At 40.9% G+C, this 26468-nt stretch overlaps 1 protein-coding gene and 1 non-coding gene across 2 annotated transcripts in view; both read left to right on the top strand.

The window, feature by feature from the left end:
• VEPH1 (ventricular zone expressed PH domain containing 1) overlaps window positions 1–26468 on the top strand; it is a 211604-nt gene that overhangs the window by 82783 nt on the left and 102353 nt on the right. Inside the window, exon 7 of the mRNA XM_049709730.1 lies at window positions 16178–16398. Within this exon, the coding sequence (XP_049565687.1) occupies window positions 16178–16398 (221 nt within the window). The remainder of the gene's footprint in view (window positions 1–16177; window positions 16399–26468) is intronic.
• On the top strand, window positions 20708–20814 carry LOC117197491 (U6 spliceosomal RNA). Its single transcript, XR_004478138.1, has one exon. It is a non-coding gene; the product is annotated as a U6 spliceosomal RNA (small nuclear RNA).

The raw sequence follows: 26468 nt of genomic DNA, 5'->3' as shown, positions 1-26468 counted from the left end.
CGCAGGTTTCTTTGTAAGACCCATTTGTTTCAATGTAAATAAATCAATAACCTTTAAAAATGATCATCTTTGGCAATGTTAGGGTAAACAGAAACCCAGGGAGCATCAAACATTATTTATTATACAGTTTCTGAGCATTTATCACACATCTGATGTGTGCAAGGCACTGTAGAGAGTGTAAAGTTAAATAAAATTCAGCTCTTGTGTTGTTGGAAGGGGCTTTGGTTTCTCTTCACTTAGAAATGATCCTTCAGTGGGCTTTGACACTTCCTGTATAACATTCCTAGAATTCCTCACCCCATCCCCACTCCTATGGAAAATGAGGTGGCAATGAGGGGAGGATGGGGGGAGAGTGTTCCTAATTAACAGTTTTAAATAACATAGGGGATATATACAAGATTTTCCTATTGCTTAACTTTTTTTTTTTCCTTGTTACTCAATTCATCATCTTTTGACCAGGATCTGGAAGCATCCCCAAAACCCCCCAGCAGGATTTGACACATAGATGGTATCACCATGATGTAAAGTTTTTTTTTAATAACTGTACTCTCAAAAAATATGAGGAGAGTACTTGAAAGTAGATGAATTTTGTTGCATAGCCATAACTATACTATGTGAGCTGATATTTACATTTCAGCTCTCTGCCTTATTTATCAAAAACTGTAAGCCTGATTTTATTTTGTAGTGAATAGGGATGGGGAACTTGGTGCTGGTTCACAGCCCCTAAGAAAAGATGTATCTGACAGTTGGCTGATCAGTCACACTGAAATGTTCACGTTATAGTTCTTAGCATTAACCAGCATGAGTCTTGTTATCCACATGTATATAACACAAAAGAAATTACACTGAGAAGGGTATCTTAACATCAGTTTATTCCTTGTTAAGTAATGAATAAATCTAGAGTAGATAAAGAAATAGTTGCTATTTAAGATTAGTAAATTTAAGATGTCTGGAAAATGTTTTCAGAACTGTAGATTTCCCAACTTCAGCACTATGTAGATCCCATAGAGTTTCAAATATCTGGCAATTCACCCAGAGAAGTGGAAGACAAACACTTTCCTAACTATCTCCCATTACTGAAATCTTTATTTACTTAGTATGGTTGATTTTAGAAATCCCTGGATTATACTAAGCTCCTATTGATGTCTACATTTTCTCTGGCTCTTCCTTCGACTGCCTTCTTCTTTGAAGACAAACTTCCTTCAGCTGTACGTAGCATTCTCTGTGACGGTGGTCCCTATCTCAATCAAATGTCCCTTTCCTCCTTCAAAACACTTCCCAGAGCCCACCTTCTCTATGATAGCTCCACATTCCTAAAGCATTATTTGGTGACCAACTCTTTCTCCTTCATGATTGGTAAGTACAAACTGATTGTCAGGGAAGGAGGGTAGTGGGAGGAAACGGGAAGTTACAAAGATTTCCTGAAGGAAATATTCTACCTTTCTCCACTTTAGAAAGTGAGAATTACCTTAAAGGCTAAATGCATAGATTTTAGCATCCCATACAGTAGATAAAATGGAAACAATGGATACAATGAGGTGACTCTTTTATTATTCTGCTGCGGAATGGCAAGATTAAATCATGCTATGGTCTAAATGTGCATGGCCATCCCCACAATTCCTATGTTGAAGCCTAACCTTAAGGTGATGGTATTAGGAGGTGGAGCCTTTGGGCGGTGATTATATCTTGAGGGTGGAGCCCTCATGTACAGGATTAGTGCCCTTATTAAAGAGTTTCCAGAGAGCTCCTTTGCCCCCTTCTTCCATGGAACCAAAAACCAAATCTGCCAACACCATGATCTTGGACTTTGCAGTCTCCAAAACTGTGAGAAATAAATATTTGTTGTTTACAAGCCACCCAGTGTGTGATATTTTGTTACAGAAGCCCAAATAGACTAAGACAAAACATGAGTCCATTCAAGATCTCAACACAACCTTATCTAAAAATCCTAAAATGCTGTTCTGCTTTATTTCTACTGTTTACATAAAGGTGAGCTCACAAGTGAGTGGAAGGCAATTTGGAAAGTAATTTTTTCCTCCAAGCTACTACATTTCAGACCTTCTCTTCTGAGCACATCCTGGCCAGACAGACATACCTTCAAACCCCCATCCTATTAACTGCAGTTTGTTTGCATATTTTGATTTACTTATTTATTTATGCCCTGCTGACTTCCAGCAAGCGGTTCAGGCAGTTCACAATGAAAACATAGTTGCTATGAGACCAGAAATAATTAACCCAAGGCAAAATCCAGGAACGAGAAAGGGGAGCATTGGGGGGATAGGGGGCAAGTAGCAAAAAAACTTAAACTATCCTAGCTAAGGAAATCAACAATCTCAGGCAGGGTCACATTTGCAGACTGCATTTTTCCATTTCATTCTCCCCTATAAGTAATGAAATAATATTTATCCAAGTATTTCTGTCTAACTTGTATTTTAGGAGTTACGTCTCAGCTACCATGAATAAAACATCCTGGTGATATTTTTTTGACAGTAAGTAGGTGTAAAGAAAGATAGGCATCTTGTATTTAATTGTATAATGAGTAAATTATGTAATATAATGAGTAAAGTATGGAAAGTTCAATTGTAGCTGATGTATAGTTCAACTGAGTTAAATCTTACCATATTGTTCCTTTTCTAATGACCACAAAGCACTTTTTCTTTTTTTCCTGGCAAAAGGTTCAAACACAATTTCTCTTTCTTTCTTCCTTTCATTTTTCTTTCTTCCTATTTCTTTTCTTTCTTTTTGGACCTGTAATAAGCAACTTTCTTCAAAATGGTTTCCATGATTGGGCCAGAAGACCTGTGGTTACTTTTTTCTATCATTCTGTGATTATACCACATTTGCAAAACAGATATTGTGTAGTTAAAGATGGGCTGCTTCTTTGAGTTCTCTAGAAATGTTTCAATGCTAAAATCCCCAATGGTCTTTCAAAAAGTTTCCTTAATTGAAGCAAAAGAAATAGTGGAACCATTGTTGGGGATAATCTATGAGAGGTCATTTACATGAGGGGACCGTGGTGTGGTGGGAGAAGAAATTCTGGCTCCGTATAATTCATTCTGAGTCGCTTGAGCCCACACAAAAGATTTACCTTTAAAAGGCTAAGTTCCCAAGCCCCCAGTTTTTAAAGAGTAAATCCGAACTGTAGAACCTCTAAATCCTTTATCAACCCACAAAATAACACTATGTTCAAAGCTCAAATTAGATAGATTTCTACAAGCTTTAAGGTCTGTAAGTATTTGGGGGTCAATGCAAAGAAAAGATGCTGGGAAATAAACTCTCAGCACAAATGAAGAGAGATTTGGGTTTTCAGACATAAATGTGGCCACACCAAATGCTATTTAGGGAAAAATAATCTTAAATTTGAAACACTTATTTGACAGCAGACCGTGTTCAGTTTTCTGGCCTTTAAAAAAATCAATCATACTAAAAACATAATTTATTTGGTTACATTATTGTCTCAAATAGCAAGACATTTCACATTCTCTGATTTCTACTTTAAATCCTAAGTCAACTTCATTGAAACCTCTCTTTGAGGAAGACATAGTAAGTTCAACATTTAAATAAAAGCCATAACTGCTTTATAAGTACAAAAATTATACCTTGTATTTTTTTGTTTTCTTTTTTTTACAAGGGCAGGGTTTACTTTAGTATTCTGTGCCTAATGCACGGAGTTGAACTGAGTCCAGTAGATCCTTAATTTTTGCCATGTTACAAAATTTGAGGTTCATTCAAAACAAAGGATACATCTGTTTTCATCAGCTGCTTCTTAAATTTTATTACTGGGACTTATTCTTTTTAATTGTTTTGCCTAAGCAGTATTGTTTTACTAGGCATGATTTATTACTCTCCCATGTGCCCACAGAAACTGTGTGTTCCTGAAATCATGCAAACTAAATCAAAAATCATAAGGAAAGGATGGGAAGTTATTCCCTTTACATTGGATTAAATGATCATTTAGAATATGTAAATATGTTTAAATTATAATAGAGCTTTGTTTTTCAATGGGAAGAAAAATATGTTCAATTAAGTCCAAGCTGATATAAAGAAAATTGAGGCTTGATCAGAGGATAGAAGAAAGAATTGAGGAATACGACTTTTTGGAACGCTATTTTAAAAATCAGCTCAAAATTGGAGGATTATCTGCCTAAGGAGACATTAACAGTGTTTTTGTTTGTATATTCTCTACTTCGTTCCACAAAAAGAGTTCTCAGGCAGCTTGCTCTCTCAATGTTCTATTTAAAATAAAATATCAAATCTTAGCTTTTGAACATGATAAACTAACAGCATTTGATGCCTACTTACTGTGCAAGCATTTTGTGTATATTTCTGTGCTAGTATTTTCAGGCTAGAAGAGCATATCCTTGTCTGGGGGTAGCATAATTTTTAAAGAGTAAAATTTATTAACTGTAGAATTATCTTGGAACTTATAGATTACTGGATGACTTTATTTTACTGGACCATTACTGCCTTGTCTACTTCAATAATGGCGACTTTTTGTGGAATTGAAAATGTTATAACTGTAGAATATTTTTGCTTCAGATACAGGAAAATATTGAGAAAGACTGGGAAATAATTGCAAAGAGAAAAGGATCTAGCTATTGATAGATCATGAGGATTCAAGTCACTAAGAAAACCTTAAGTTATATAGTCTTTTGACTTAATCATGTGACATTTTTAAAAAGAGAAATAGGCTTTCTCGGTAAAATGTTGAGCAAATTTCACTTCTAGCTAAACCTTTCCGCAGGTTACTGAAACAGTGGCCCATATTTGCTTCCTGAGCGGGTATTGGGGTTTTGGACATCTCTAGAACTTCCAAACCTTTATCAATTCACAAAATAAGTTAACTCAGAAAAATTAAGGGAATATATGGCTTCTGAGACAGCTTATTTTAATTTTGGTGATAATTTAGATATGTCTGCATTTACATTTAGGATTTTCGACACTGAAACAATATTAGCTAACATTTACTTAGCATTTCCCTGTGCCAGGCATTGTTCTGAATGCTTTGTTTTTAACTCACTGAATCTTCACAACCACTGTATGAGGCGGACCCATTAACCTGTTTTATGAACTGAGCCATGGAGAGTTAAGTGACTTGCCCAAGGTCCATGACTGCCTGGTGGCAGTGCCAGGATTCAAACACAGGAAGGAGCTTCTGAGCACACTGTGATCACCACACCACCACCCGCTTCTTCTCAGCTGGGAGGGCTTTCCATGGGACTGCCACCTTTCTGTTCTCTGAGGGTGGAACTTCCTCTGGGAATATGTATCCAAAGAAAATCTCTCACACTTATCAACAACTCAAACAGCCAATACTCTTTATGTTTGCCCTGCTAGTGTCTTACTCACCAATTCTACTTTCCAAGCAGTAAAGGAAACCTCTGGAAAGGCAAACACTCATTGTTTCAAGGGGAAATTTTAGGCAGTGGAACAACTTAGGCTGCTGCTAGAAGGTGTCTCAGAAAGAGCTATAAATCTTCAGGGTGAGTGCAGTTCAGAGAGGCCTGAGCAGGGGCTGAGATGGAGAAACTTTGCACGTTGCACAGACAGACCAGCTAAATCCAACAGAAAAGAAGGTCTCTAATGAACTGGATGGACTCAGTCATTTGGAATTTCTAAGAAGAGTGACTATAAACTCATCAGTCAATAGAATCTTTAAAATTTTATTTTAAAGGTTAATATCTCAAACTCTGAACAGACAATAGAATAGGAGGGACCAAAAGTCTTCCAGTAGACTAGGACCAGGAGTCATACATCACCAGTAAGTAAAACTTTACATGTTTCAAAGGGACTCCCACTGTTTAAAAATGACTTTTAAAACCTGACATTGATTTCTCTGCAGGGGAGGTATTCAGAGAAAGAGAGAAGCACAAGGGAGGGGCACACCGGTGCTTTCAATGGTATTGCCAGTGTTCTGTTTCATTACTTAAATATGTTTATACATATTCTTTCATATGCAGCACATATTCTATAATATAAAAAAAAAACCATTAAACATTTACTATGTGCCAAATAGTATGGCTGGCATTGACAACAATAATATAATAAAACAATAGGCCTCTACTAAATGGCTTATTTTTTAACTCATTGACATTTCTAGTATAATCACATCTTATTAAGAATAATACTTGTAATAACAATTGATTGCTACCATTTTTTAAAACCATTTGCTCTATGCCAGGTCCTTTATAGGTATTATTTCATTATTCCTCATAACAAAGTCTTGAAGAATTTGTGTCAGCTGAGTTTGTTAATAGCATATCAAACTAAAGGCAGCTGCAATAATAAGAATATTTATTATCTCATTTAAGAAGTCTGAAAGACTTGATGGGTCCAAGTTCCTTCAAAAATTCCAAAATGTCATCAAAAACCCTTGGTGACAAGGCTCTTTTCTCTCCACCTCCCCAGTATATTGACTTGGCCCCATAAGTATGTCCCCTCATGCTTGTAAGGTGGTTGCCACAGATCCAGGCAGCACATGATGTAGACACAGCAACGTCTGATTAAAGAAAAGGCAGGTGTCCTTCCATGTCTCTCTTCTTATTTGGGAGAAAAACCTTTTCCATCAATCTCTCACCCCAGAAAACTTCACCTCAAGTCCAAATGCCCTCAAGACGGGTAAACTCATATACCCGTCCCCTAGTTACAAAGGAGGCTGAGGAGTTGAATAGCTGTCATTTTCACATTATGGCAGGATGGAGATTTTACCAATAAGAAAGAAGGTGATAGGATGAGATATGACTATTGATAGGCAAGCAAAAATATCTGCCACTGAATTGCTAGCTCTAATTTATAGATGAAGAAACTGAGGCTCAAAGTGGTTAAATAAGATGCTCAAAGTTATACAGCTAATAAAAACACCAGGCCCAAAATCATCTCATGTTTTTCTTAACATAAGTCCAGCCATACCAAAAAAAATCTATCAGTACAGCCATTCCCCAAAAGGAGGTAGGAAGATTTAACAAATCCTATTTTGCTGAAAAGCATGAGGTTTCCCCACCTCATGGTTCCAGAGCCATGTCAGGAGTGTTGGGGTGTTGATGGTGATTTTCAATAATAAACTTTATGTCAGGCAACACATTAAGCACTGAAGGTACAAAGATGAACATGACATGTCCAGCCTTTGAGGGGCACACCGGGAAAGGTGACAGTGACACAGAAATTGCAGGCACGGATGTCAGGGCTCTCATGAAGATACAGCCAGAGGTCTGAGGAACACAGAGATAGGTGCAAGCAACTTTGGCTGGAAGAGTTCAGGAGGACTTCACAGAAGAGGTGACGTTTGAAGTGGTTTAAAGACGTGTGGGAGGGTACAAGGAAGAGAAGGGGAGGAAGGGCTTCCAGTAGCCAACAGTCTGCCCTAATGGAAGACATCTGTTTCTGATGGAAACTGGGTTGCTAAAGGAGATGGAAGAAGAGAAAACGATTTTAAGGGTGGTCTTTTAAAATGGCAACAACCCCTAGCCACAGATAGCTCCGAGAAGAAGGTATATCTCAGTATCTCCAACATGAACACCACTTCATAAATGTCTTACCGAGCATATCAGAATCTATTAGAAAAGGATTTACAGATAAGTTTCTCCTTTGGCTTTCTCATAATTACAATTCTCATTCAGGGAGAGCTTCATTCAGTGTTCCAAACCAAATGGATCCCTTTTTTGAAAAGAATGGCATTATTCTAACATCTTTTTTTCCTTTTTTTTTTGTAAAGAATCAAAAAAGGCAAAGAAGGATTTTAGAATATGTCATGTTACCATGTTTTTCATATTCTGCTCTAAATAACTGAGTTGCTGTTCCAGTCATACGCAATGAGAATGTGCATACTATTTTTTTGAAGTTGATTTACAATATTGTGTTCAATTCAGGTGTACAAGAATGTGCATCCTATTTAGTTCAGGATTTAAAAAATATTTCTAATAGCTCAAATGTATTAATTATATGGTTAGGTCTTTGATATATCTACTTGTGTGTTACTTGCTTTAACTATCAATTTTGAGAGAAGTATATTAAAATCTCCAACTACAAATATTCATTGATCTATTTTTCCCTGAAGTTTTACCAATTGCTAAATAAATTTTGAGGTGGTTTTGTTAAAAATAAAAAACAAAAAACAATTGAGTTGCAAGCAAAAAGCAAATGGCTGTCGCCAGCCTTCAATCTGCACACCCAAGTTGGGTCATATATACAAATCCATCTGTGGTGGGGAAAAGAATTAATATGTGGGTGAAAAACAGAGCACATGTGGATTTGGATATACAGTAACTTACTAAGGAAAGAACGTTTCAATTAGTTTAAAGGCAAGGAGAGAATCTGCCTGTGGTGAAAAATAGAAGGAAAGAAACTGGCAAGATGAGCTGGAGACTTAAACTCAAACCAAACTCCATATGACCTGGTTAAGCTGAGCTCACATTCCTGATGGCTGAATGGAAAGTCAGGCCCAGCAGTTTGGAATATCTTTCAATTCTGACCAGAAGATAATTTTCTTTTATAGGAGGTCCACAAAGATGCAAGATTGATTAATCGATCCACCTATCTACGTGTCTGTCTATCTATTGATATCTATCTATCTTTCTATTGACCTTACTGATTTTATATTCACAGAATTCACCCTAGTCTCTAAACTGTGTTTGTAACCCCAAATCAATACTCGAGGTGCTTGTGCAGTCACTCACAGACTTGCACAGAATAGTGCCCACTGCACAGGTTCCCAGCTGGGGTTGAACAAGGCAATGCTCTGCCTTCTTGTTTCAGTTCCCCTCTCTCTGTAAACAAGTGTCTGTTCTTCTCATGGTCTATTTAGTGCCACAGTCTAATCTTTGTGCTCTTTCTTGGTGACTTCATTGCTTAAAATGTCCACAAGTTTAGTGCTGAAGTGCTCTCTAGTGTTCCCAAGTGTGAGAAGGCTGTGATGCACCTTATGGAGAAAATTCGTGTGTTATGTAGGCTGCATTCAGGCACGAGTTATAGCGCTGTTAGCTGTGAGTTCAATTTTAATGAATTAACGATCTGTATCAATTAAGACATCTTTATTTTTTTTCTTTTGAATTTTACTTTATTTTTTTTATATAGCAGGTCCTTATTAGTTATCTATTTTATGCATATTAGTGTATATATGTCAATTCCAATCTCCTAATTCATCCCACCACCATCCCCCCCCGGCTTTCCCCCCTTGGTGTCCATAGATTTGTTCTCTACATCTGTGTCTCTATTTCTCCCTTGCAGACCAGTTCATCTGTACCATTTTTCTAGATTCCACACATATGCATTAATATACATGTTTGTTTTTCTCTTTCTGACTTACTTCACTCTGTATGACAGTCTCTAGGCCCATCTATGTCTCTATAAATGACCCAATTTCGTTCCTTTTTATGGGTGAGTAATATTCCATTGTATATATGTACCACATCTTCTTTATCCATTCATCTGAAGATGTCTTTAGATAGAAACACACATAAAACAAGGTTATGTATTGATCAGTTGATGAAAATGTGTGACCAGAGACTTTCAGGAACCTACCTCTATATTTGCTCTAGAAGCAATGCTTCAGTATTTGCTAATTCAGTGTTTGAAATGACTTTATAGAGCATAGCTACTATGAATAATAATAATCGACTCTGTGTACACAAACACACACATACACACAACACACACACATACACATATACATAGAGAGACAGACAGTGATATATCATCACATTCACCAGCAGTGTGAGGCTGTCTAGCAGAGTCCTCTGAGCTGAAATAATTTCCCACCTTCTCACAGACTCCAGAGTAGGGTGCCCAACTGTCCCAATTTGCCCTCGATTGAAGAGTTTCCCAGGATTTGGAACCTTCAATGCCAAAACCAGGAAAATCCCAGGACCAATCAGAAAGAGTTGGCTCCCCTACTCTAGAGTTTCTTGAAGCCAGGTAATTGAGGTGGAGGAGGGGCCCATACTAACCCTTCAGCTCTTGCTCTGAAGCTAGTATCCCCACCATCATTAGGAAAGAGGCTCATGGAATAAATACACCACCAAGCAACTGCTGGCCTCACTCAGGCTTCTGAGGGCTCCTAAGTAAAGGCTGGGCTCTCCCTGGCAAAGCTTCACTGAGAAAGCTTTAACAAGCTCATTTGATTTACATTCCTAATGCCCCTTGCAAGTGTCTTTTTGGTGTGTGGAGACGTCTAAGAGTTGAATTATGAAAAAATAACAATGAAATGGCCCAGTAAAAAAGCAAGAATAACAGATGCCCAGTAAATAAAATATTTTCATTCAGGCAGCAAAATAAATTATTTTCTTTAACTCTTTTGTAAATTGATAAAGGACAGAGAGAAAAGTATGGATTTTAGGACCAAATCCACATTTCCTAAAATCAGCAAATTCTCAAACTTTCAGAGATTTGGAACTCTATATAGACTAGTGATTCTCAGCCCTGGCTCTATATTAGAATTACTTGGGAGGTTTTAAAAATTCCTCTGCCTGGACCCCACCCATCACAATGAAATTAAATAGAAATGGGGGCGGGGGGAAGAGGGGAATTATTGGGCATTAGAATTGTTCTAAAAGCTTCGCAGGTGACTCTAACATACAGCCAGGGTTGAGACCCTCTCACAAGGAGCATAGTGTTGAGAAAGGGTCTTGGGAAAGTTCAGCAGAGAACGCTGAAATCAGTTGCTGATACCTGCTATGGGTGGAAGACAGGAAGGTAGCAGCAGACAGGGCTGCACTAAGCCATCTTTTTCAGCCTAGCCAAAGTGGAAATATTCAAACTGAAATCAGGCAGATCTTGATTCACTCTTGTGTCTGCTACCAAGACTCGTATTACCAGTGTAATCTTGGTCCAGTGATTGGCCCTCTTATCAGTATCTTCATCCTCTTACCATTTTGCAAGGTTGTCATGAGGATTAAGTGAGGAAGCAGATGCCAAGTACCTGGGACACAGTGGATGCTTAATAGAGGGAAACAATCATCACCATAACCAGGCACCCACATTTTCATTTTTGGCCGCTTTCTGATTTACATTCTGTTATCCTAACAAAGAATAACAGAGGCGTTTTATGAGATAATAGCAGTATTTTACAAACAAAATGAATAACAAAAAAAATGAATGGTATGACCAAGGCAAATCACTGCCTGTGACCCCAATCCAGCCACACCTATTCATTTACTTATTGTCTGTAGCGGTTTTCCCATAACAGATACCACATGGCCCATAAAGCCAAAAATATTTACTCTCTGATTCTTTACAGGAACAGTTTGCTGACCCTTGATTCTAGTTCATCAATTCTCAGTGCGGTCCATGGACCCCCGAGACCCCTTCAGGGGATCTGCGAGGTCCAAGCTATTTTCACACTAATACTCACACATCATTGACCTTTTTCACTGTGTTGACATTTGCACTGAAAGGACAAAAGCGATGATGGGTAAAACTGCCAGTGCCTTAGCACAGATCAAGACAGTGGCACCAAAACGTACTCATCGACGCCTTCACCACCACATGTTTGCAGGGAAGAAACCAAACAAACAAAAAGCCAGTTTCACTTAACTCAGGTTGGCCCTGTTGATATTTTGAGCCAAATATTTTGATATTTGGTTTCCGGGGGGCTGTCCTATGCACTGTAGGATGTTTAGCAGCGTCTCCAGCCTCTACCCGGTAGATACGACCAGCTTGTCCCCCCTAACACCCCCAGCAGTGACAACCAAAAATGTCTCCAGACATTTTTTGAAATTGCTTTTTTTTAACTTAATAACTGGTAAATATCAATAGATATAACTCAGATGAACAAAAACTCTTTGGTGTCTTCTATAACTTTTTAAGACAGTAAAAAGTCCCTGAGACCAAAAAGTTTGAGACCTGTTGGTCTATTTTGTATTTACAGAGTATTTATGATATTTACACCACTAAATCAAAATAAAGTGAAAAGGATCCTATAACTGATGATGAACAAGAGACAGGAAAAAGGAGTGGGAAAATATGTGCAAGGGTGGGTTTGGGATTTGGGGTGGGAGGGATGGAAGTATAGCCAGAGAAGACACAGCTTTAGAGACACGGGGGTCAGTGTGACCTGAGTGAATTAGTCCTCCATGTGTGCCTCAGTTTTCTTCTTATAAAATGGCAGTGATCACAGTATTATTGGGAGGATTGCATGAATACATACATAAAAATCATATAGAATAGGATTGGCACTTAGATTTAAGTGTTCTCTGTGGGTCAGCTATTATTATTTTAATATTAAATAATCAATTTATGTCAGAAGGGATGAGGTCAGGCTTGCCATTAAGGCACACTGGTGCTGCTGACCCTGTCCCCACGGTGGGATGACTGAAAGCAGAAAAATGCAGTCACTGGTCCCCAGAGATGAAATATTGTGGAGCCAAGAAAGAAATCAGAATCTCCTAAACCCCTTCTTACCCTAACATCACACTTTCTAATCCAGAATCACATCTGTTACCCCTGTGAGGTACATGGGCATGCTCCAGGTTTTCAGAACAAGCGATGTGAGGTTGGCTAGGCTTCATGCGTTAGTTCCAGAGCAGCTATAACTTTTCTTGTTCCCACACTGTGATTAATTTTTCCTTCAGCTCAATTTGGCTGCCAGAAAATCATCCAGAATTGTGTTGATTTCAGCAAGTACGCACACAGCCATCCTCACCTTTAGGAAGACATGTGCTTTCAAAAAAGGGCTCTTAATGAAACCGTAGGGACACTTCTTAGGTAAGCAAATGAAATGTTTGTGGACTGACTAAAAAAACTGCTAAAGAAGAACCTGAAGCTGAAGCTGAGGAAGTTACTTGAAATTTGAAATCGCATTGTCCATAGTAAAGTGCCACATCTCCCGTGTCCCTTTTCTTATCTCTTCCAACCTCCCTTTGTCAATCAGGACACTTTTTGCTGTAACTGTTTTCTGTGGTTACTGAGACTATTGGGTTTAGATCCTAAAATCTTGCTGAATTCACATGTAATATTCTCTGTGAAATCTGACCTGACTACACTATTTAACATTAACCCCCCTCTGTGGGTCTCCCTAATCTGCCTCATCTTCCTTTGAGGTACATTTCTCCATCCAACACACTCTGTATTTTACACATGTATTTTGTTTATTGTCTGTCTGCCTCATTATCATGGCAGAGATTATCTTGTTACTTCAGCGCTATGTTCCTAGCTTCTAAAACAGTGTCTGGTGCAGGGTAGGGACCCTCACATCCAGCTTTTGCCTTGAAATGAGGAAGGGAAAATGTCCCTGTGATGCATTGCACACCGTGAATTCACATACAGAGCCCTTGCATGAATGAAAGCATCTATGTTGAAAAAAATATTAGACTCAAGAGTACTTAGGTGTCCTTCTGCAACCTGACAATTATATGAGCCAAAGTATAAAATGGGCTATCAAGGAACTTGTTCCAATGGTGTTTATTTTTCATTCCTCTAATATTGTTATCCTTCAATGAGTAAATATCTCTTCAATTAGCTGTCCAGCTCACTGAAGTGCTAGCCTTAGTCCCACATATCCAGACAGAGCACTGTGCCCTAGGGGTTCTTACCAAATAGTTATTAAGGGATTGATGGCAGATGTAGCCCCTTCCCTAAGAGATGTGTTCCAGTGCAATTGTACATGGACTCTTTGAAAAACAAGTTAAGTATTAAAGACTAGGGAAGTTCACTACTGCAATCTGTTCTGTAATAAATATTTCTTTTAAAGTACAGAATTCTTTTGCAACTACATACCTTTATTTGTAAAGTCATGCCTTGGCATATAAGGTTTGCTTAAATCAGTGAATCAAGATATACACACCGAGTGTAGACACTACAGGCTCAGTTCTGTGCCTGGTTGATAATTGATGTATGAGAAGTGGCCCCTTTAGGAGACTTGAGTGGTACATGTAACCGTTAGGGAATTATATGTGGAAGGGGGGATTGTGGGTCCCTTAAAGGCAGAGACCACTTCTCATCCACCTTTGTCATCTAGTGTCTAGCACAGACATATTACAGGCATGCAATAAAAGCACGAGTAAACAAATGATCAAATGCAATCAAGTACTAAAAAGATTTTTTAAAAGAGTTGATAATACAGTGAAAATTCAGACAGAAGAGGTCATTGGGAATGGCTTCATGGAGGAGAAAGAAGTTACATCTTGAAAGAAATGAAGGCCCCAAATGCTAGAACAAAGGGGACAGGGGAATTCCTAGCTAGAAGAGTAATTTACACCTGCACACCTATCACTTAAAAGGATTTTCAGCATCAGCCTCCAATATATATTTATTTATAATTATACATATGGTCTGTTTTTTTTGTTTTGTTTTGTTTTTGCAGTACATGGGCCTCTCACTGTTGTGGCCTCTCCCGTTGCGGAGCACAGGCTCCCGACATGCAGGCTCAGCAGCCATGGCTCATGGGCCCAGCTGCTCCGCGGCATGTGGGATCTTCCCGGACCGGGGCACGAACCCGTGTCCCCTGCATCGGCAGGCGGACTCTCAACAACTGCGCCACCAGGGAAGCCCCCATATGGTCTATTATACTACCATTATGAAAGTTTTTAAATACATTAAAAAATAAGATTTTAAAAGAGCAGTTAAAGATAAAATAAGCATATTTTTAATTATTTTTATTTATTAATGGTATATCATTATATTGGGCATAAATCTACATTTCAAATAACGTTCTTGATAATTTTGAATTTTTTGGCTAACTTCCAGTCATGTTGGATTAAATCATGTCACCTCATAATATGATGAGAGGATTTATCATAGGTATAAGAGACAAGTCAGCTAAGCCATTTTCTTGTTATTCACTCACGCCTGAGTTATTCATGCTGTTCTTCATCTTCAGTTTTTTGAAGGAACGTATTTAAGTCAACTGTGAGAGTTCACTTGATTAAAGCTGAGTGATAGAATCTACTCATTCGACCAGGCACATAAAATCTGTAACATGCTGACAAATGCTTAAAGTGAACAAATGAGAGAGGATGTCCTGTGGAGAGGAGGTATACCATTATGGTACATGGCATCATCTGACAGGGAGATGGATGGGGGGTGCCGTTGACCAGGCCTCCCCTGTCCACATGGAGTTAGTGAGTCATAGGCATAGAGGCTTGGCCCAAGGAGGAACCAGAGTTGGGAAGGGTGAATGTGGGGGTCAGATCATTAACGACAGTTGAGAGATTTGGACCTGGCAAGATAGGCTCATGAGACTACATATTTTTAAGAAAGGAGTAACAGGAAAAAGGTTTTATTTATTTTGTTAAAATTGTCTTGGAAATCAGGAAAAAAATCAAAACCTCAAAGAAGCCAATTAAGAGGCATTATGAATGAAACATTGTTAGCTTCAGCTAGCTCTCTAAGTAAACTCCCCATAGAATTGTCATCTGCAGGTCATGGGACTCTGACTTTTTTTTTAAAATATAGACCTTAATTCTCCATCGTTCTTCCCCACCACCACCACCCCAGCTTTGTTAAGGTATAATTGACAAGTAAAATTATAAGATATTTAAAGTGTACAACAAATGATTTGATATACATATACATTGTGAAAGGATTCCCCCTATCAAGTTAATTAACCCATCCATTATCCCATATATTTTAGCAAATTTCAATTACATGATACAGTGTTATCAACTATGGTCACTATGTTATACATTAGATCCTCAGACCCTATTCATCTTATAACTGAATGTTTATACACTTTACCAACTTTTCCCTATTTCCCCCCCCCACCCACTAGTCCTTGGCAACCACTTTTCTAGCCTCTGTTTCTTGGGTTTGACTTTTTTTTTAGATTCTACACATAAGAGATACCATAAAGTATTTGTCTTTCTCTGTCTCGCTTGTTTCATTTAGCATAATGCCCTCCAGATTCATCCATGTAATCACAAATGGCAGGATTTCCTTCTTTTTTGTGGCTGAATAACTTTTCATTCTATATATATATGCCACATTGTCTTTATCCATTCGTCTGTCAGTGAACACTTAGGTTGCTTCCATGTCTTGGCTGTTGTACATAATGCTTCTATGAACATGGCAGTGCAGATATCTCTTTGAGATAATGACTTCGTTTCCTTTGGATAGATTCCCAGAAGTAGGATTACTGGATCATAGGGTAGTTCTGTTTTCAGAGGAACTGCCGTACTATTTTCCATAGTGGCTGCAGCAGTTTCCATCCCCGCCAACAGTTGTACACGTTCTCCATTGTTCTTGGCAGGAGAGAGCCAGGAGCTGCTTGCCGTTCCTGGTGAGTCAGCTGGCCAGCATGGAGCACTCGTTTCACCATATTCTCCTCTTGGAGATTAAGAGCATCACGGACACCTTCTCCTCCATCCTGGGCCCTCAGAGCAGAGACATCTTCCGCATGAGCAACAGCTTCACTGCCATTGCCAAGCTCCTTACGCGACAACTGGAAACCACCAAGGCCAGAAGTGACAGGTGAGCAGGGATCCCTGGGTACCTCAGGATCTGTTGTGAACCCACTGAGACATAGCACAAAAGGCTATGTTTTCTTTTGTAAGCATAAAAGTTCCCAAAGAAAGCCAAACTCACTATCTCAACATAGAGTAACTTCTGAATAAATTATGACATTTGCCAGAATTTTTTCTAAATCTGTGAAAACCAGAATGTAACCAAAACAATCCTAAAAAAAGTGTAAAAAATACGGTAAGGGAATAAGAATGTAGTGCAAATAATAATGTTTGTAGAACTCGTTTATTTATTTAACAAGCATTTAACAGTTGCTTACTCTATACCAGGAACCCTGCCAAAAGCTAGACATATTGAGAGATAAAACATGTTCCTTTACCCAAAGAGCTCATTGTCTAGCGAGGAGGTAAATATTGAGTGGGTAATTAGAGAATAGTGGGAAGATTATGCTGATTATGATGCTGTCAAGGAGTTTGGGGAACACAGAGATGGGGGTACCTACTTATTCATGGAATGGAGAGGAATGGGAAGCTGAGATCAGGGAATGCTTCCCAAAAGAGGTGATATTTTGAACCAAGTCTTGAAAGATGACCAGATTGTACCAGGCTGGCTTTGGGGCAGCATGTGAAAGAGCACAGCACTTTCTGGAAAACAGAAGTCATTTTGTCTGGCTAGGGTGTGTGTAATAAGGAGAGCGACATTAGGTAACACTGATGAAGTGGTAGGCAGGGACCAGATGATGCAGGACATGACAGACCTTCTTAAGGAGTTTGAATTTTATCCTGGAGGCTGTGAGGAATCATGGTGGGTTTTTACATGTTAGGAGATGATCAGAATCCATGTTTCAGCAAGCTCACTCTGGCCCCAGTGCAGAGAACATCTCAGGCAGAGGCAGACTGGAGTCAGGTCAAATGAAGGAAGGACAGAAAAGTGTCCACAGATACTAGCAATTAGAAAATTATTGATGATTGTAGTGAGTGAGCTGCCAGTGGTATGGCTGGACATAAAACAGGATGCCTGGGGTTGAAGGGAGAGGATAGCTACAATAAACAAATCTGGTCCTTTCAAGGAGTTTGTGGAAAAAAATAAAGACCATGCAAGATTGAGGGAGGGGTTTTATTATGTTTTGCTACATTTTGAATAAGGAGGCACTTGGAAAGTTTTATGACCTTAGAAGTTACAAGTACTTTCAAATTCATCATCTCATTTGATTCTCATGATCATCCTAAGGGGTAAGAAGAGCAATTATCATCATTCCTATTTTATAGAAGAAGAAACAAAGGCTCAGAGACTGGTTAAATCTCTTCCCAAGGTTACACAGTAACTAAGTGATAAAAGATGGACTCAAATTTCAGATCCTATGCACTGGAAGGTATTCATTTATGGAGAAGGGGCAGGGCACATTTGAGACTAGCATCAGATTTTGTGAGTTCTGGGGCTAACAAATGATGCATATCATTTTCAGTCTGAAACAGCATTCCAAAAACACGAGAAGCCATCCTTACAAAATAGTGAACATTTAGTCACAAGGGTCCACTTTATGTCTAGCATGGCACAGAGCCTGGAGGTCCCAAGAGATATAAAACAAAACATAAGACATAAAACACCGTTCCTCAAAGGTTTCACAGTCAGTGCATGTGATGGGGTTAATGGAAGTGCGTATAGCAGGCATGAGAGACATACAGCCAGGGAAACGAAGAATGTTTCACAAAGAAGGTGAAATTTAAGTTCATTCCATGTTTATTGAGTAGCTTCCATGTGCCAGGCATCTGCGTAGGTACCAGATTAAGTTGCACAGGATGAATGAAAGTTCCCCAGATAAGCGTTGAAAGGATACTCCAAATAGAAAGGACACTCCTCACATGCAAAGATAAAAGAGCTTAAGAGTGTGTGACCCAGACTAATGAAAGGCAATTCGTTCATCGTGGCTGGAGGGAATACATCAGTGGAGGGTGGGAGAGTAAACTGAAAAGTTAGGTCAAAGGCAGATTCTCAGAGAAGCAAGGAGTTTGTCCTGTAAGCAACATGGCGGCCAGGAAAGATTTTAATCCAGGGAATGAACGCTGCTCCTAGCACAGTAATTAGCAGATAGCGGGCACTCAATAAATATTTCTTCACTAAAGGACTAGGTGGATGAGGAAGTGGCTGACGTGCTGGAGCCCTGAATGGAGTTGGCTGGAGCTGCAGGCTGGCAAGAGAGAGAGTGGCCAGGATGCTGTTACTGGGGGCTTAGCAGTAGGCTCCCTCCATGGTGTGCGAGGCCTGGGCTAAATCAGAGGTGGGGAACCTAAGAAGTCAGGACAGATCTTTATAGGGAGAGAGCTTGGAATTAGGAAGAATCGATTATTGGTGAGAGGTGGGGGGAGGAGAAGGGGAGGAGAGTGAATGAAAACCCAAAGATATCTAGCTTGAGTGACCACATACATCTGGAAGAGGATGCTGAAAACCGAGAAAAGGCGTAGCAGGAGGGGAGCCCATCTGGAGGACCTCTTGGCCCACTCCACACAGAGAATATTTTATGCCCAAGATGGTCATCAAAGTCAACAATAGCTATTCATCTGAGGAAGCCAGATAGCAAGTGCCCTTTTCTCTCAACACCATAGTTTTGATTGAGCACATAAAAATCTGTTGCTGCCTGGTTCAATGTCTAGTATAGATGCCTGTAATACCAGGGTTTCTAATTTTGGTGCTCTCGACATTTGGGCTAGATAATTCCTGGTTGTGGAGCTGTTCTGTGCATTCTACAGTACTTACGAGCTTCCCCAGCCTCTGCCCACCAGATGCTAGTAGCAACCCTCCCCCTCAGCTGTGACAACCAAAAATGTCTCCAGATGCTGCTAAGTGTCCCCTTAGAGACAAAAATCACCCCCAGTTGAGAACCACTGCTATTTACGTATTCCATTTAAAAACAGCATTTACACAGACCCCATGACCTGCCTAGCAGCAGCCTACACATGGCAGCATCCAAAAAATCCAAAGCCAGCATCATGAAGGGTTGATTTGTCATCTATGTGCAAGCACAAAGTCACTGTTGGCCAATTTTCATGATGTGGGGAACTTCAGTTTAGAGCCTCTACAGCTGGTGTTCGGGGGAGCCACCTTACATTCTGTGCTCAGCTAGCCTGCTCATTTCTTCTTCCAGTGGTGACCGGTGTGTGCGTCAGATGTGAAAGCTCGGGCACGTATTCTGGCCAGCAGTCTATCCATTCTTTCTTGCCTCTACACAGGCAAAGTTTCAAGAGGCCAGTTGACTCTCCATGAGATTATATGTGTGAAAAAGGGTTTGTATAAAGGAGAAACATGTTATACAAGGGTGTCACATTAGGCATTCTGACAGGAAAAATGATTCTTAATAAGCAGGCCCAATCCAATTAGCAATAAACAACTTCCACATGAAAAGAAGAATTTAGGAGATATATAGACAGGAGAAAAAAATGAGGTCTCACTGTCAAAATATGAGTCTGCATTAGGAAAATGCATTTCTCCTCCGTTTATTATTTTTCTGAGGGGAAAAAAAAAAAGAAAAAATTAAATGTGAAGAGATGAAAGGTCACCACTCCCTTCACATACACCACCACCACCACCATTGCCACCACCTCAGCCTCTCTCAATTCAAAATACTTCACCCGTTTCAACCCTCTCTGTCAGTCTCCTTCTAATCGATTGTAAGTATTCGGTGGGAATCTCAAAAAGGCTGGTGTGGACAGCCAGGCCTTTGTATTAGCTGCTCATCCTCTCTAGGATGGTTGCTAGGCTTCTCTCCCCACATCTTTTCTCTGAATAGCCTTCATTGTGACCATTTAGCTTCAGTAATTTTAATCTGTGCCCCACAAAGCAGAAAGGTCCACACTTTTGTCTAAAGCATCCTGCAAAGTCTGATCCTTACAATTGAAGGGGAAATGAATAAGGGAAGAGAGCTCAGAAGAAAATTAAAGATGGATTAAATTCAAAACAGATGTCGTCTAATTTACAAATCTGACACATAGCCCAGCAGGCCAGATTTTAGACTTCAGGCCCAAATTACAAGACTATCAAAAGGAAAACAATTAGCATCCTAGAGAGAATGAAAAATGGAGGAGACGGGAGCCTCCTTTGCACCAAATGACTGAATTAATCGGGTGATTTTTTATTTGATGCACCAGGTAAGCACACTTGCACTTTTCTTGTACCTGTATTTCAGGATGAATGTTTTTATCTAAATAATAAACCACCGGAGGCTGACTAACAGGACAGCCATGCAAAACATTTAGATTCTGAAATTAATTCTGGAGAATCAAAAGAAAGATAACAGCAATTGTGGATTAAAAAAGAGAGGGTGGTGCTTGCTTTGGCAGCACATATGCTAAAATTGGAACGATACAGAGAAGGTTAGTATGGTCCCTACTCAAGGATGACATGCAAATTCATGAAGCGTTCCCTATTTTTCTTATGGTTACCAAGGGGGAAGGGGTGGGACGGAAAAACTGGGAGATTGGGATTGACATATATGCACTACTGTATGTAAAATAGATAACTGATAAGAACCTGCTGTATAGGGAACTCTAGTCAATACTCTGTAATGACCTATATGGGAAAAGAATCTAAAAAAGAGTGGATATATGTATGTGTATAACTGATTCACTTTGCTGTACAGCAGAAACTAACACAACATTGTAAATCAACTGTACTCCAATAAAAATTAATTCAAACATTTTTAAAAATAAAAAAGAGAGGGTGTCAAGATAGGAGAAAAGCTCTATACCTTTCACAACTGTATGAGCCCTAAGTAGCCTGCTGGGTGGCCACTAACCATTGGACCATTTGCTTGCTGGGACCCATGGGAAGCTGGGGAAAGAGAGGGTGGCTCCTGGCAGCTGTGTGCTGGCTGAGCAGTCAGTGATCCTTGGACTAGAAGACACCTTTGCCAATGCTTGTGGTGCCAGGGACCACAGAATTGGGGACAGTTTGTCACTGGTGGTCTTAGTAGGAGGTTAGGCTTGGCCCCAACTAGGGATGGAAGGTTTGAGGGATGGAAATTGTGAAAAGAAAGCAGGAGTAGGGGGGTAAATAGGAGAAATGAGAAAGGGAGAAAGAGGGGCCAGGAAGAAGGCACAAGGGGAAAGCAGAGGGAAGGGAGAAAGGGCACCTGACACAGCCCTAAGTCCCAGGCCTGGGGGGGTCACAGTTCCCTCAGATCCAGCTTTCACACCCTAGCCAAAGCCATCAAAGTCATGGGGGAGAAAGTTACCTTTAAGAAAAGTTTTAACGCAAAGCATTAACCTCTGGCTTGATTAAATGGGTGTATGTTCTTTGGTTATTTTGGTGGTGATGGTGATAGTAGTGATGAGACTGTGTTTATTCTTTGTTTTTAAGAATCAGATGGGAGGTGAGGGGTAGGCAATGGAAGGTAAAATACAGTCAAAACCTATTCGGTAGGTTTAAATCTGATTTCGGGATACAGGTATCCCTCACTTTTCAAAAGTTCACTTTACGCTCCTTTGCTTTGAGGGAAGACCTACATTAGTACAGTCGTCTTGATTCCAGGACCCCTCGGATACCAAAAGCCATCAATCCATCGATCCTCGAGTCCCTTTTATAAAATGGTGTAGTGCAGTTGGCCCCTGTATAGGCTAGTTCCACATCCTCAGTTTCAACCAATTGCAGATCAAAATTCAGAATTCATTCTGTGGTTGGTTGAATCTGAGGATGCGGAAGGGGGGATATGGAGGGCCAATTGTATCTGTTTTTGCTAACAGAAAGAGATCCAAAGAGGATTTTCACTTTTACAAAAAGTAATTGCTTCTTCGCCTTATACCCATTTCAGCTTAGGAAAGGTTTCATAGGAATGCTCAGATAGCGGGGGAAACCTGTAAATGGAAAGCAGTGACACACTGGAGGGAAGGAAATGAAACAACAGTATGTGGGAGAGAATGAAGGGAAGATAGAATAAGGAGATTATGTTCACAAGGAAAGGACTCCAGGACATCTCCCCTCCTTGGAGTCACCCCAGAGTTTTGTTTTATTCTAAATTTCATGCATTGAACATCAAAGAAGTGGATGACAGGGTGGAACAGGGGATTTGAGTCAATGTGTGTCTGGAATGTATAGCAAAGCAACATGGACTGCAGAGACCCTTTTCCAACTGTGAGACCCTTTGCAACCTGTCATTCCAGAGTTCCCATCTTGACATCTGGGAATCACATCAGAACCCAACCCTGGTGTGATACACAGTCTCTGAAGGCACAGCCCGAGAGTTTAGGAGTGATGGCTCTTTACCGAGTCCACAGCCAAACTGCAGAGAGCAGGGAGCCAGGTTCTTCTCTCCAGCTTTTCAGAGAAGGCCATGTTTCTGAGTCTGATCAAGCTTTTAACCAGCTCCTACCATGTGATGGGTTCAGCTCTGGGAGCTTTTACTATGTTATACTGTTACATCGTCACCACAACATCTTTTAATATATATTAGGATTACAGAGGCTTCATACTAAAGCATAGTGGAGAAAACTTTGTGGATGGGCAAGAACAAAGTAAAATTCTTTTTTTTTTTTGGTTGCGTTGAGTCTTCCTTGCTGTGCGCAGGCTTTCTCTAGTTGCGTCGAGCGGGGGCTACTCTTCGTGGCGGTGCTCCGGCTTCTCATTGCAGTGGCTTCTCTTGTTGCAGAGCACGGGCTCTAGGCGCATGGGCTCAGTAGTTGTGGCTTGCGGGCTCTAGAGCACAGGCTCAGTAGTTGTGGAGCACGGGCTTAGTTGCCCCACGACACGTGGGATCTTCCCGGACCAGGGTTCGATCGAACCCGTGTCCCCTGCATTGGCAGGCGGATTCTTAACCACTATGCCACCAGGGAAGTTCCCAAAGTAAAATTCTTTACCCAGCCACTACTCACCTCTAGGTTCATGGTAGTTCTTCGAGGGGCAATAGTGTAAATGCCCAGACATCAGCTCATAGAGTTTTCTTTCATTTCTTCCTTTAGTGTAGTCCAGTGTATCTCAAATTGTAGTGTGTACAAGATTTACAGTGTCCACAGTACTTCATTAATAAAGGAATTTTAAAGGAATGTCAGGGGTGACTTGCCTGTTCCTCCCCAAAGTGATACCACACTAACCTTTATTATTACCTCCTATCAATAGAATGCCTTGTTTGTGCCTCTCTTCTCACTGAAGGCTGCTCTTATCCAGGACTCCAGTTTGGTATCCCTTCCCCAGGAGGTCTTCCCCACCCGCCCATGCCCATGGTGACCTTCTCTCTTTTGCCCTGCTACAGCTCACATTGCCTCTCCACTCCTCCACACCTGAAGTCCTGCACTGAAGTGCTAGGCATCTTTCTGTTTACCCTCCAGTCTCCCCCAAACTTGACAGAGCTAATATTCAGAGCCTATGCACTGTGGAAGGAAAATAGAGTCTTAAAAGTGCTTACAAGAGCTCCCACTCTTTTAGGCAAGACATGTTTATACAAAGAGAAATTGATTCTTTGAGAGCAACTGTTGGCTCGAAAAATGTACATAAGGAGGTTCAGGACCATAATTAAAAACATGTGATGTTCTGGTCAGTGTTGCCCCCTGCTTAGGAAAAGCTGAATGCAATTTCACCCCACCAAGGTAACCAGAGTTTTCATTAAAAACATGTATATGTTTTCAATCTAGGGAGGTCTAGGGTGGTCACTTGTATAAAAAGAAAATCGGAACAACCATTTGTGGCAGTAGCTGTGGTTCTTGTTACTCCTCCATGTGTAGGGAAGGAAGGGCTTCGGTTTTTTGCCCCTCTTCTTACTGAAGAAGTTAAGTCTGTCATGTGGTACTATTTACGTTCCATCTGCTGTTCATTTACTTCCACCATTTGTCCTTCCTTAAAGCGGCATTTATGGTGATGCAAAGGTCTGGAAAGGTATTTCAGGAATTCATTTATCAGCAAGAGAGGTAGGTGGGAGACAGCATTACCAGCTTTGGAGCCCATGAAGCAGCCCCAGGGAGCACAAGGCCGCAGAGGGGCTGGCTCTGCCAGTGTGGACAGCCCTGCCCGGAGTGTGAGCGGCACAGTCACACCTTTGCCGGGGGGACCAGGCCCCTTTCCTGTAACACAGCTGTGCTCAAAACACAGGACACACAAGAGAAAATAGCTTTTCATCAGGCTTCTGTGGTTTGGCTTTCCCTTTCAAACAAGACAGGGAACAGCAGAGCTTTAGTCTGGAGGAAAGGAAAACCTGTGCTGTGGGAGGAGAGGTGAGAGGGACTTGACCCTAGACGGCCCCTTGTGGGAAGGGTAACCGCTGATGATAAAACAGTTCTACTTGGGCTTCCTTGGTGGCGCAGTGGTTGAGAGTCCGCCTGCCGATGCAGGGGACACGGGTTTGCGCCCTGGTCCGGGAAGATCCCACATGCCACGGAGCGGCTGGGCCCGTGAGCCATGGCCGCTGAGCCTGTGCGTCCGGAGCCTGTGCTCTGCAATGGGAGAGGCCACGACAGTGAGAGCACCGCGTACTGCAAAAACAAACAAACAAACAAAAAGAAAAACAGTTCTACTTGACCCTGATGACCCAGCTGTTTGCTATTTTCATTCCCCAAAAGCTCCCTGTTCCTTTTTGGTATCCATCATAATTGAACTCTGAAGTTGCTATTTGCATGCTGTTTCCTGAGTTTTGAACACCTTTCAGTTTTTGTTAAAGGGGACACCAGAATTTATTTTTCAGACCTCTGTGAAGGGTTGCTCAGCGATTATATGTCAACTCTGTTCTGGTGTGTTCCCACAGGATGTTACTCGGTGGCATTAGCATATAATAATTCTTGTTGGTTACTGTGCTATCACCAGTCCCAAAATATGTATTGCTTCTTCCTGTGGTAGAGTCAAAGGCAAACTGAAGGAAACACCTACTGAGAGGCAGGGGGAAGAGGGTATGAAGCGGGTGAACCCTGGAGGTGGGTACTTGAGTTTAATGCTGGTTTACTAGTTGATCTTCAGTAAATTAGTCGACGTCTCTGTGTCTCAGCTACTCCATCTGTGAAATGGAGATGGCAGAGGGCCTGCTTCACTAGTAGAATGGGCAGACTGGATGAGGGGACGTATCAAAAAGGATAACTTAACCATTGCCCTGTTCTTCCAGTATTAAACGATGGTGAGTGACAACGTCTTACCTTTCTCCCTCTTCAGGCCCAGTGGTTGCATTTCATGGCAGATACCCTCCCCTTAATCCTCACGGCCAGCCCCCGTTACCTGCTCACGTTCCCAGAAAAAAAGTTAGCCTAGAAAAGGAGGAGCGTGTTGTCTCTACAATTCTCACCCCTGATTCAGAGTGTTCTGATGACATTACTATATTACATTTTTGTACTCTTTTATAATTTTCAAAGTGCTTTTGTAACTTGTGCCACAACCAGATGACAAGTTATTAGGATCTGTCAGCCTTCTGGTAAGGCTGCTGCTCACCAGGTCTGCCCATTCTAGGCTCGGGAACCTTGACTAACAATTCTGGGTCCATCTGAACCAGTATCTGTCAGGGGCAAAAAGTGAAAAGGTACCTTTACCCTCAGAACTGATAAAGACCCTGGAAGGCTTGAGAAGGATAAAGCTATGGAATGTGAGGGAACTGCATACAGTTTACCACACTCCAAATAACACACAGTTATTTATTTACTTACTTATTTACTTAGCTGCGTTGGGTCTTCTTTGCTGTGCGCGGGCTTTCTCTGGTTGTGGCGAGCGGGGGCCACTCTTCTTTGCAGTGTGCGGACTTCTCATTGTGGTGGTTTTTCTTGTTGCGGAGCACGGGCTCTAGAGCGCAGGCTTAGTTGCTCCATGGCATGTGGGATCTTCCCGGACCAGGGGTCGAACCCATGTCCCCTGCATTGGCAGGCAGAGTCTTAACCTCTCTGCCACCAGAGAAGTCCCACACACAGTTTATTAAGTCTCACCTCACTACAGAATTAGTAAAACACCTGGCAGCTTTGCTTGATTAAGGGAAAGTGCCTCTGCCCTGGTCTGCTTAAGATTCTGTTCTTTCAGTGCCTGGGCCAGTGCTTCTCAAACTTGAATATGCACTGGAACACCTGGGGATTGGGTTAAAGTGCACACTCTGATTCGGCAGGTCTGGGATGGAGCCCGAGACTCTGCATCTC

Source organism: Orcinus orca, chromosome 5, assembly GCF_937001465.1.
Source record: "Orcinus orca chromosome 5, mOrcOrc1.1, whole genome shotgun sequence".
Taxonomy (NCBI): domain Eukaryota; kingdom Metazoa; phylum Chordata; class Mammalia; order Artiodactyla; family Delphinidae; genus Orcinus; species Orcinus orca.
The sequence above is the reverse complement of the archived record's forward strand: the minus strand, read 5'-3'. Positions and strand labels throughout refer to the sequence as shown.